General features: G+C 36.5%; 1 protein-coding gene across 1 annotated transcript in view; it reads right to left on the bottom strand.

Moving 5' to 3' along the window:
- NKAIN3 (sodium/potassium transporting ATPase interacting 3) overlaps positions 1-13,767 on the bottom strand; it is a 701,538-nt gene that overhangs the window by 264,893 nt on the left and 422,878 nt on the right. Inside the window, exon 3 of the mRNA XM_042923339.1 lies at positions 8,273-8,353. Coding sequence (XP_042779273.1) covers positions 8,273-8,353 — 81 coding nt within the window. The remainder of the gene's footprint in view (positions 1-8,272; positions 8,354-13,767) is intronic.

Below are 13,767 nucleotides of genomic sequence, written 5' to 3'. Positions count from 1 at the left end.
CCCTGGCTCTTCATCAGAAGAGGAGAGAATAGATAATGGAAGGTAACCAGAAACTTTAGCCACCATTTGTTTAACAAGAGCATAATTAGATGAACACAGTTGAACAACTAGAAAATTAGGAAAATGATATGATTTTCATAGAAGTTGATTTCCCATTTGTCAATTAATTTAACAAATGGATATCCTTCCTTTATCTTTTCAGTTATCTACATTTCCTTCAATTTTTGTCCATCTAATTTTCATCTTAGAAATGGATGCTTTTAAAGTTTCTATACTTTGAGGAAATTAAGAGCTACTGATATTCAGATTCCATAAATAAGAAAGCTTGAGTCAAACCAGCTTCTACAAGAATAAAGTAGAATTACTTCTTTAATGTCTTTTCTTTAGCTTTATTATTTATTTGAATATGAAATATTCTCTCTGGTTCTTGTAGTAAACTGAAAGTCCCCCAAAGAGCCAACCTTTCAGGTTGTCCAGAGTGCTAGATGCTTCCACGTGCCTATTTTAGCACACAAGAGCACTAAGGATTCCTATCAACACAACTGGATATTGTATTTCACTGTACTTGTTCTTCTTTCTTTTTTAAAAAATTTTAAAAAGTTTTTACCCATTCACTTTAAGAGAGAGAGAGAGAGAGAGAGAGAGAGAAAGGGCAAGCTGGGGAGGGGCAGAAAGAGAGGGATAGAAAGAGAATCCCAAGCAGGCTCCACACTGTCAGCACAGAGCCTGATGTGGGGGGTGAACTCATGAACCGTGAGATCATGAACTGAGCCGAAATCCAGAGTCGGACGCTTAACTGACTGAGCCACCCAGGCACCCCACTTCTGTTATTTTTAAGTCAGGAAATAGGCGAAGGGTGATTAATGCTGAGAACTTCCAAAGGGTGTAAGAGATACAGCCTTATCCTTGATTACCAGACACTTGGATGCTTGTTTCTCATGCCCTTGTCATTTTGTCTTCCTGTGCCTCTGTTCTGCAATCTGTGCAGACAGCCAGTTCTGCCTCATCTTCTGGGCAGTCTTTGCTCCGGGCACTTTTTCTCTGTTCTCCTCTCTGTCAGTCCCCAGAGAGGACAGGGAGGGCTGAAATCGCTCATGCCTCCTGACTCTTTTCCCTGGGCAGGTGCATGCTGCAGCCAACATCCCAGTCAGCCCTGCTGGTGGGCAGACATGACTTGTAAGGACTTTCACACCAAAGGGCATGCCATTACAAGGATTTCTGAATTGTCATTCTGTTAGCACAACCTGGGTCAAGAGAAAGCAAAACATACCTCCCTTCCTACTTCTCATCTTTGACACTAATCTCTTGGCCAATCATTTTTCACATCTTCTTCTATATATCTGGCTTGATTCCCTTATCATTCTGTTCATCTTGCATTCTCAAGCTTATCCTTTCTGAGCTAGGGATCCAGAACTCTTGTGCTATGGCAGCTGGTGGGACAACATTGGGCTTCCAGTGGCTGCCATGACAAATCAATGAACAGATACTTTTAGGGCCATCTGTGTTCAAGACCCGATCAGTCTGAGGCTGCATACTCATAATTCCTCATACCATCAAAGCACAAGAGAAACTTTCTCTGTGCAAAGAGAACTTTTTAGATATTATCACTGTTATCTGTGATTCCCTCCTCTCACCCCCACAGGCTACATAGGAAACCTTGATACAAAGCATGTAAATGACTTGTCATTGCCTTCATCTGAGAGTGGTGTTGAGCAATTGTTATCGTAGGCTCTTCTGTGTGTATGGGGCCCTTCAGCTTAATGTTCATTGGTTATAATTGGGCTGTGTGGTGCTATTTTATTTTATAAAACTACACCATGGTATATGCTGCTATTCTGGTTTTAAATAGTAAACAGATGCAACTAATCAGGCTCTCTTTTTAATCTTGTGAACACTGCAAATGTCACCTGAAATTCTTCATCACCAAGATTGTATTCTTAATTGACATTTCCTAACAAAGAGATCGTGTCTTCAAAACAAACTAATTAACATCACAGCAAGAAAATCCAAAATCTTAATGGCATTTACTCATGTTCTATTCATTCTATACGTTCTAAAATGGTCTTATGTTCAACTGACTGCATCAAAAATTCTGCAGCAGCTACTTTAAACAGTTGTTAAAAACCTGGCAAAGCATTTGAATATAAGCTGTAAAAGTGTGGTTTCTTTGCAGCACCAAAATTTTCTTGAAAATAATGGCTACATGGAAATTCAGCAGGCATGGTCAACTCAGAATGGCTTAACTTATGTAAGCATTTGCTTAACAAATTACATCTATTGGAATAATTATAGATTTATTAAAAATAAATATCATTTAATCGAATTTAAGAAGAATTAGGCATATTTGAAGATTGTCACATCAGCAGAGGCCACTAGTAAAATCTGGAAACATGAAGGTCAGCATGAGGTCAGCAATCTTTGCAACCTCCACCATCAGCTATAGGTTGGCTATACAAGAAGTTGACTACTTCCTGTCTCCTCTCCCAGAGGGGCAGAGTCACAAGAAGGGAGGAGTGGGGGAGGAGGGGCACGGTATGTCAAGGCCTTAAGCATGGCCAGTTCTGGTGAGGGGAGAAGATTTGAATCAGACATGAGACTAATTTTTAACAACCGAATCTGCCACAGAATCTGTACAGAATATAATAAGGAATGGAAATAGGGTTTGAGACAAAATAGTTGAGAGGGCATTTATTCTAAAGAAATACAACTATTTCCTAATAAAAATCCAATGAGTTGAGACAATAAACTAGATCTACAGGTACCATATTTACCCTTCTTCAAAAATCGATCTCAGGCATATTTCTCTATAAGAAGAATAAATTATAAAACATAAACAACAGAGATGACAAATTTCTGTGTAGTTTTTCAGTTATATTTGCATGGGCCTTGTTCCACACAGCTACTCTAATCATACTGCAATAAACAGAGCTACTGTTGATATAATGATATATTCATCTTCTTTTTAGGAAAAAAAAAAAACCTATTTGAACCCTTACGGAAGGGCATAGGATTATCTCATAAATTTCTGATTACAAACTCCTAACACCACCCACCCTGCAACATTTATTTAGTAGTTTGTTATGGTTTGTATGTGTCATTGGACTCTAACAGAGTGGCAAATTATAAATTTAGAGCAACTGTTTTCAAAATATTCGCATTTGATACAATTTGTGAAAAACGGAATACTAAGTTTAAACATGGTTATCGTTTTCTTTATGTGGAAATGGAGCCAGAGGGGAAAACAATGATCCTCCCATACAAGGAAGGACACTGAAGATGCTGTTTTCAGAAGTTGTGTTCACTTAGATCAATGTCAAAGGAAAAAGTGTAGTTTAAGTCTTTTGGAATAAGAAATGCATACCTATACTTATGCTGCTTTGCTATTTTTTTTAAAGGACAGAATTGTATTATTTTGGAAAAAAAGAGTTTAGACATAAAAGATGAACCAGAAATAAGGAACCGACCATGAAAATAAACATCTGCAAGTCTTTGAGTCTTTTATCAATTTAATGCCTGGAAGTAGACTGTGATGATTCTTCCTTTATTAATCCTTAATAACAGGACAGATATCCCCCATCGCCTCCATATCCCCCTGGCCGATATTACAGACAAAAACATTCTTTCGGGATAGCAGGGTAAGTATGTAACAATATATTAATTCAGATCCTGAAATATTTTGTTATTCTAGTGAGCTGAGAGAGTTTATGCATTTTCCCAAAGTGTTTCATTGATATACATATGACATCTACTTCCTGATATACCAAACAGGATATACCATTCTGGCAGTTCCAAATGTAGACATAATTTTGCTGGGTTTCTAGGATTCTATTGTATCATTTGCTGCCACATTATTCTCAAATAAAGATATTTCGTGCCCTAGCTTCACCCCTCTGTAAACATCGTATTTCAAGATTCGTTTTGCAAAATGTCCAGTAGGAAGAGATCATGAAAAGGAAAAGATAAATGTAAGTTTAATATTCATTGCTAGATTCAGTATGTTGTATTTGCTTAAGTACAAAAGAAATATACTGTACATCACTGATTTAGTTTGAAACTGTCATCAGTTAGTTTGAAACTGCCAGAAGAAAAAGAATTCTTTGAGACAACAATATTTTGGTTGTTTATAAAAAATAATGGATAGATTGTAAGCAGGCACAGGAAAGTGAAGTTCTGTTTCCTAAGCAATTGCTCCTGTACATAACTCTGAATTGACTCTAAAAGTTTTCTACTTGAAAGTGCCTGTCCAAAGCCAAAGTTAGTGGAAGAATTCAACCTTGAAGGAAAATGAATCTTGGGCAAGAAAGAGAATTTTTCCAGTAAGCACAGAAGAACAATTCAGGCTAGGTAATAAGAGTGAGCCTTGAAAAGAAGAATTATCTCATTGATCTTGCCTGGCTGCTCAGGTGAAATATTCAGTGGGAGAATCTCACAAAAGAAGAGGACCCTTATGAGCGAATGGTGACAATTTAAGTAAAAAAAAAAAAAAAAAAAAAGAATAAAAAGTGTGCTATTACTGCCATTTGGGGAAATGTTTTAAATTTCCTTAAGAATCAAAACACCTATACATCAGGTCATGATGGAAAAAGCGCAGTCATTAGAACACGATATAGGGAAACAAATGAAGGTAGGTTTTCCTTCTATGTGAAGGCAATATAAAGCATCTACACGGAGTAAAAATCAGTAAAGTTTAGGCTCTCTCTCTCTTCCATGCCCTGTTTATAAGTTTTTGAAAGGCCCTTGATCAAAGCACATGATTAATAAGATAAATCTTCATATAATTTGTTTATATTCATTTTAAGTCTAAATTATGCCAATTATACACATTCTGAATTTTATGAGAATGGGACCCACTCAAAATTCGCTAGGATCACTTACACATTTGAGAAGACTTGAATAAAAGAAATATTAGCTGAAAGTTTGTACAATTTAGAGTAATCCAAAATCTGGCATAAGACATTAGCGTAAAACTCCTTTGGAATTACAAAGAAAGTACAACCTGAGTTCTCAACATAACTTATTTTTTAGTCTCTTTAAATGTAGCAAATGAGTTGAGTTTTCATATTTATATTCCGAATGTATTCCTAGGGTGGAAAAAATGATTTCAAGTCTTGCAACTTCCAAAGAAGCAGCAATAACTTATTAATTGTGCCCTGGGTGATCTTAAAGTATGGCAGAAAAACAGCCATGGAGACTTCCAAAGATGCATAAAGTTCTCCTAGGGGGAACAGTAGGGACACAGGGAGAATCTAGCTGCAGAAGTATTTCAAAAAAGCCATTTACGTGTTGAAGGAAAGGATTTAATCAATAGTGTTACAGCTGTGAAGCTAATATGCAGGTCAGAGTTCCCACCACAAGGGACTGGTACATATTTTGTAAACAAGTCATTCAGTCCTACATTTTCTCCCCTTCACAGCTCCTCACATAGTAATAATATGTCCCTAAGGTTTCAGGATGAGAATCATGATGTCTGCTAATTTCTTCAATAATAATAAAGATGATGTTGATGGCAATTATGAGAACGACTATTTACTGAAACCTCATTCTATGCCAAGATCCTAAATCCTTTATATGTATTATCTTATTTAAAGTAAAAACAGTGCTGTGGTTTTCCTCAAAAGGAAACCGAAGCTCCAGGAGATTATGTAAACGCAGACCCACAATCATCCCTGACCTCACCATACATGTATGCATTCCCTGTAAACAATACATCCATTTCCTTCAAGTTCTGGAAGATCTGAGGAGAATCAGGACCCTCAAGACCAGTGACAAACACATGATCCAGAGCTGGTTGGCAGATGGAGTGAAAAGGAAAGGAATGTCTGGATGCTGGAATCAAGAATCATAACAGGCCAGATGGATGACGGTTCATGCCCACAATAACGTGCACTAGTAGTTAATGAGAATGGCTAGGTGGTTCCTGTCACTGGAATAACACCGGGTAGAGATATTGTGGAAATTCATCTGAATCCAGTTTTGGGGAAAAGATTCCTTATTTTAGAGTGGATATTTTTGGGGAAAAATCAAGGTGAAAGAAGACCTCTATTTAACCTACCCCAGTGAGGAATGCCATGAAACGCCTTCATGAACTAGCAAGAAATGGAGAGCTCTAGAAAGTATATACCAGCACATAGGGACAAGAAATTTCTTATAAAAACTGGAGTCCAACCTGGAAGGGTAGCAGTGGTGCTCGCGTTTCTCAAGGGTCCTTAATATTTTTCAGGATAGATGTCCTACAGATTGCAACGGAGGCTAAACTGTGGCTAACTAGGGAAATGTTACCAGCCTTTGAGGCAGTTAATAGAAAGAGAACAACAGAAAATCTTTAGGATGTTCGTTTTGGAGTCATCTATCCTTGTAACGACCTAGGATACTTGGTTGACTGCCTAACGCCATTTGAATGGGTAATAAAATGAGTGACCGGGACTAGTACATACATCGCTTTTAACCTTGCACCCGAAGAAATGAGAAAGAAAAAAACCCTGACAGGCATACTGATATTAGAAACGCAGTCACAAAAAGCAGTTCACAAAAGTAACCTTGAACAGAGGAGCGAAAACACACTTGTATGGAACCAACAGGTGCTAATATTATTATCTTTTTATCAATTCATAGCGTTGTTTTGAAGCTTACCTGGGTTACCATAAATGATGAGCTTAAAACAATGCTCAATTGGCAGAGCTGGTCCTATTTTTATGTGTGACAGAGACTTAGCATGGTTAAATGATTTGCCAAAGGGCCCATAGTTAATAATTGTTAAAGACAAGAGTTGAATGAAAGACTTAGGATTTTAAATTCAGGTTTCTTTTAGCACATCATGATGCCAATTCCGTAAGACACATTTCTGGTCTATTTTTTCCCCTCAAAAATCAGTTTATATGGAAGCAAATAGAAGAGAATTACTACCCGCTAATGATTTAAATAGACCAAATTATAAGATACAAAATGCCATGGTTGGAAAAATGCTATGCTTACCTTATTATTCACAATTATTATATTCATAAAATTTGCATTTTAAAATTATAATCTGCATGCTATAGAAGATAACTGGGCACTGATTTAAATACTTTTTTCTGTCTTAAAAATTAGAGGTAAAATGTGATTAATGGCACAAATATTAAAGGTAGATGCTTGTGCATTTGTATAAAAGTCAGTATTAGAAATGTCACTTCTGGCTCCCGAATACATTTGCCAATGTGAGAAAATGATGACAAGTTCTAATTATAAGGTTATCACAGTGTATGTAGAATAAAGACTAACCACTTCTGGAGGTTCCAGGGGGAAAACCCTTCAGGGTAACAAAATTCTTTGTTACCATATGGATCTTCAGTGGAGCCTGACAACTTTAAGAGTCTGCTGGTCAGTGCAAATTTTCTAAGATCTAAAACCACAAATGCTAGTAGAAGACCATTATGTTATTCATAAGATTTCAAACTATGATATAATAGAACAAGTTAATAGAGTTGATAATGAGAAATTGAAAAAAAATACAGCTTTCTCATTCTTTTTGTAATTATACGGTTACATTTCCTCTCTATGATTTCTACAAGTAAAAATTGTTCTGGTTTATGAAACACATGTTTGAGAAACACAGCTAGAAGCTTCACCCAAGATGCTCTTCCATTTGGATGGCAATCAAAAGATGTTTCTGTAGGAGTCAGTGAAAAATGTGTGCTCGATTGACACTAGTTGTATACAGAAAAAACATTGGTATCATGTTGCATCGAGACAGCTCTCTTCTACTTAACCAGAATTTCAAGATGTGTTTACTAGTTAGGAAATGTATCCTCCACTTGACATGTAAGGATTTTAGCCTTTGTCAAACTTTTTTTTCCCCCACAATCAATATTCAAGCAAAGATAGCAGCTTGCTATTCATATCTGTTACATCAACATTTTCATCAATCCCCCTTTCCACTTTAAATGCAAGAATGTTCAAAAACATTGTTAAATTAACATTTGGGGCTTTTGTCACCATGACATTAGGCCTTTTTCAACAGGACATGAGGATACACTAGAAGCTGGGTTCTACCACAGTTTAACAGACCAAACCAGAAAGCTACAGTTGTGGAGTTTCATTAAATTAACGTGCTTCTAAGATCACTCTTTCCTGATCAGTATCCAAACTGATTTTTGATTAGTATTCCATTTGTAATGTTACTTAGATTTCTCTCTCTCTCTTGATATATAGATATACATATACATATATATGGTCATAATAATTATTTATTAGTGTTCTCTTTTTAAAGTGTACTTTAAAAGCACGATAAACTTACCTTAGAGAGCCCACCTACTTCCAAATAAAAGCAGATAATGAACACATTCCAGGTGACCCAGAGGGCAGTCCATACTGTGTACTAGAGAGAAGGGGGGCAGGAGGAGAAAGAGAAAAAAATATAGAGATGAAAGGCATGTATACTAAATAAATCAATAATAAAAATGTCAATAAGTCTAAGTCTTCTGGGAAGAAGCAGGGCGTGCTCAGAAAAGACTACTCCTTATGAGGTCCCCTAAGATCTGGAAATTAAAAATCCAATAGTTTCTACGGCTTTCAGTAGATGCCAATAAGGCTAGATTTATTTTTAAAGTGCTCTGCTGGCCTGCAGATAAAGTTAAATCCAAGAGCTGACTTGATTGCTGTTTTCTGAGTATTAGCTTTTCCAGGGAATACAATTATGCAAATTTTCTGTGGGTTATCTATCTATCTTTTAGTTATAATATTAACCTGTCAAATTTTTAGGAATGTTAGTCAAAACTCAGCACTTACATACCCCTGAATGAAGAGCATGTTTGAAAATGGATGTAGGGAGTAAAATGAACACACTTTCCTGTTGAACTATTTTAGTATGAGTAGCGCGTCTGTGCCTCCAACACAATTATGTTAAATACGACCGTTAAAATATTTTTAAAAAAACCCCAAATTAATAAATATGGTTAAGAATGAGCAAATAAACAACAGATTTCCATAATAGGAAAATACCTTCCAATCACATCCAACAAACTCTAAACATGCTTGCCTTACTGACTAATTGGTTTTATTAATGTATTATGTATTAAGAAATGCCTTCCCTGAGAGTACTGGTGAGTCTGAATTAAGGTAGCCTTAGATCAAGACTCATCAGTGCAGAGGGTCTTAGGGTACAAACCACCGGGTTACTGATGAAGAAACTGAAATCTAGAATTGACATAGAATTAGCTTGGATGACTGAGGATGGAATTTACCGTGGGAACACAACACAAGGCTTTTCTCATTCATTTTACTTTACCACAAAAGCCTATACATTGTTAATTCCTTCAGTCGACATACTGATTAAATTATTGCTTTCCACAGTGATTTTAATCATCCCATGCTATTGTCAAATGAAAATAAATATTGAAATCACCTAAGTAACTTATTCTATGCTGTGTCAAGTAACAAAATTATGAAGATTAAACACTGTGTAAAATAGCCATGCTCCTATTAGAAACCTTATCAGAAGCCTGTCACTACTTGCAAAATTTAATTTATATTTTGTGTCTGTCATTTATGATTTTTAAAGGGCTTTCTAAATAATCTCACGTAGTTGTGTAGCTTTCTAATTGGATACATTTGATGTCACATCGCATACATCTTTTTTTCTTTCTGGAGAGGAGGTTTTTTTGTTTGTTTGTTTGTTTGTTTTAAGAATAATACAATTATAATTATGAGTTAAGGGGTCCAAAATCACTGAAAATTTAGAGAAGGTGGCAAGTATGTTCAAATATTAACACAAATTAAAATATATAGTGGGGCTTTTAGCATTTGTAGATATTGTTGATGCTGACAATATCTTCTGTTAATAAAGTCTTCCAGTATGAATGACTTTAGACAGTTTTAACAATGTGCCAAGTACATTGAAATACACTTTTAAAAATCACAAAAATAGTTCCATGACTATTGAAAATAGCTAAACTTCATCCTCAATGTATATTTTTTGCAAACTGATCAAGTCACAATAACCATAACAAATTTCAAAGCTGTTGCTAATTTAAGATGGTGACTGGTATCTACATTTTTCATTCTAAATTAATCTAATTATGAGTCAATTAGAATGAGAGAGCAGTGCAAACCACTAAGTCATGAGAAAAAAGCCAATGATACGAAGGTTAAGGAAAGGGCATAAAAGAAAGTAAGGCTAACATAAGGAAATAAACAAAATTAACTGCAAAACCATACGATTCTTAATTATTAGGAAGGCAAACTTAAGCCCATAAGTATTCTTTTAGAAAAGACAATCCACCCATAGTTATAACGAATGCATAATAAAACCAATCTACTTTAACATCACGGCACAAACTCAGTGACAGAAGTGTATTCAGGACCTCTCACAAGTTGTACCACTGATGTCATTTGTGAACTCTCAAAGATAAAATTACCAGGCTGAGTAGGCTCCAAGTGTCTGCTGCTAAATTCCCTAAACAATAACATGAGTTATTATTCTGCTGCTTTCTATGTTCCTGGTACTGTGTTAAGCACTTTCTATGTTCCTGGTGCTACGCTAAGCACTTAATACAGGTCACGTTATTCAGTCATCACACTAAACCGAGGAAGAGAGTAATCTTTTGATCACCTACTTAGTGTCATAATTGGGAGAGGAACTCTCACAGTCTGACTCCAGAGCTGAGATGCTTAAGTATTACATGATAGGCTTCATTTCAGAAGGGTTTTAGGAAAAGGACTACAGAATAATTTGCAAGTTAACACTTCACCAAATTTTGCAACTTATAAAATGACCAGTTCACCAAATTATCGGTTTTCTAAAAATGTATTTCATTTATATAATGAGGCCACTGGCAATATTTTTGAATAACAATTTCTTTTGTATTTTGCAACTGATGTGTTACATGTGATACGAAGTTCATGGTTTTTGAAAACAATATTGTAAGCGTCTTTCTTCTAATATATTGGTTTGTTGACAACAAAGATTATTTGTATGACTGAACGTTGGACTGTTATGAGATGAAAACTACATATCTCAACCTGCACTGGAGATGCAAGTCCGTACATGGAGATAAAGAGAAAGAAGTTTCTAGCAATACAAACGTATCCATAGGCATTTACCTAGGCAGGAAGTATTAGGACAACATATGTATTCTTTTTGACATGGGTTATTTTATTTACAATCAATGCAAACAGGAATAAAAAAAAGATAAGACTCCATTTTCAAGAAATCCCTTTTGGTTATCAGGAAGTATGCCCATATTCTCATATCCAGACACATATACTTGCAGTATAGAAAACCACTTCCCAATATATAAAAAATTACTCTGTATGATTATCTATCTACCTATTTATTTGTTGTACTTTGCTTATGTTCACTGCATATATTAAAAAAATTTTTTTAACGTTTGGTTTATTTTTGAGAGAGACAGAGTACAAGTAGGGATGGGCAGAGAGAGAGGGAGACACAGAATCTGAAGCAGGATCCAGGCTCTGAGCTGTTAAAACAGAGCCCGATGTGAGGCTTGGACTCGTGAACCGCGAGATCATGACCTGAGTCGAAGTCAGATGTTTAACCCACTGAGCCACCCAGGCGCCCCAGAGTACATATATTTTAAATCCTAATTTACATATTCAAAGACTGTAAGGCGAAAAAAATGTCCATCTATTCTAAGTAGTAGCCTGGATATTTCAAGGTTTTACAAAGATATTTCAGTGTTTTTTGCTTGAAATGAATTTGGAAGTCTTGCAGCCTATTTCTTCCTCATTGAGCAATTAGTTTATGACATAAGTTATTTTTACTTCCTGAGCTTGTTTTCCAATTGACAGAAAGGTCATTTATTCATTCATTCACATGTGTATCTATCAGATACAGTATTATGTACAATATGTTAGACTAATAATTTTTTTAAAAAAGGTTTCTTGTGAACTCATTGCTCTAACACTTTCTAGAGTTTAGTATTCATCTCCAGAAGAACTTTAAGAGAGTTATGTGCTATCCCTTCATTTTAATGGCTAAAAAAGCAGAGTGAAAGCCAAAAAAGAAAAAAAAAGAAAGAAAAAAAAATATATTAACAGCTTAATCATTTACTAAGCACTTACTCTGTGTTAGGTTATGTTAAGCAAGTCGCATACATTACATAATGTAATTCTTAAAGAAAACCTGAGTCAGACTTTTACATATGAAGTTAACTGTGGTACAAATAATGGAAATAAATGTCCCAAGGCTTCATAGTGGAGGAGACTGGTGGAGGAGATTTAATATAGGACCAACTAAAAGGAAAATTGACACTCTTTTTTTTAATGTTTATTTATTTATTTACTTTGAGAGACAGAGAGAGAGAGCATGCACAGGGGAAGTGCAGAGAGAGAGGAGAGAGAATACCAAGCAGGCTCCACACTGGGAGCGCAGAGCCCGATACAGGGCTTGAACCCTCATGAACCCTTGAGGTCATGACCTGAGCTGAAATCAAGAGTCAGATGCTTAAGTGACTGAGTCACCCAGGCGCCCCAGAAAATTAACACTCTCAGCTGATTCCAGAACAATATGCTTTCTGCTTCATTGTCTAGGGTCAAAGAAACACAAAAGGTACATTCAAACCCTACAACTGACCTTGGTATCCACTAATTATATATAGATACATAGATACAGATATAGATACAGATAGATATAGATATAGATATAGATATAGATATAGATATAGATATATAGAGATAGATGATAGATAGATAGATAGATAGATACCACACCTTGCTGTGGAGCTTCCTCAAGCAGGAGTCCATAACATTATATTTCTTAGAGAAAAAATAAGATGAGGAGCAAGTCAGCTAATGGTAGGTCCAGGCAGAGCAGCATATATCATTTTATCATGTAAATCCTCAGCTAAGCTCAGACTGAGATCAACAAGGCAGGAAAGGCCACTTTCTCTTACTGAACTATTGTTGGTGTGTTCTGAGATAAGAAATCAACGTCAAGTCCATCCTATGAAATAATTTCATGTAATAACTTTTGATTCATTTATCAATTGTTCATTACAGTATTAAACATATTTAAAAAAATATTTAGAAAGAGAGAGAGTGAGAGCAGGGAAGGGCAGAGGGAGAAAGAAAGAGAACTTCTGTTTTTGATGTTTATTTTTGAGAGAGAGCATGAGCCCTGGAGGGGCAGACAGAGAGAGACACACAGAATCCGAAGCAGGCTCCAGGCTCCATGCTGTCAGCACAGAGCCCAATGTGGGGCTTGAACTCACGAGCTGTGAGATCATGATCTGAGCTGATATCAAATTCTCAAATGACTGACCCACCCAGGTACCCCATAGAGAGAGAGGAGCCTGACACAGGGCTCGATCCCAGGCCATGGCATCATGACCAGAGCAGAAATCGAGAGTTGGATGCTTAACCAACTGAGCTACCCAGGTGCCCCAACTATTAAGCATCTTTAAAGCCTCATGTATACCAGGATAGACCTAGAGCACAGCAATGGATAGGAACAATGGGCATGCCAGGAGAACACTGTTGAATGGAATAAGATGGGCCTGGAAGCAAGGGTTGTAGCTGTGCAGTGTACAAGGGTGGGAAGTGTCACCAGGATCCATGAGAGCACAGGAGGAGGCATTTATCACAGAGTGGGATGCTCAGGCAAGGCTCCTAAGAGGTGACCATTCGGTGGAAGCACTATTTAGAGTTTTCCAAGAGGGTAAGGGGACTAGGGCATTCCAGGTAGAAAGTACAGAATGTGCAAACAGAGGAGGCAAGAAACAGCATGTGGTCTTTGGAAAACACAATCATTAAGCATGGCTGGCGCGAGGTGGG

Source organism: Panthera leo, chromosome F2 (assembly GCF_018350215.1).
Source record: "Panthera leo isolate Ple1 chromosome F2, P.leo_Ple1_pat1.1, whole genome shotgun sequence".
Lineage (NCBI taxonomy): Eukaryota > Metazoa > Chordata > Mammalia > Carnivora > Felidae > Panthera > Panthera leo.
Note: the sequence above shows the minus strand (reverse complement) of the source record. Positions and strands in the feature narration are given on the sequence as shown.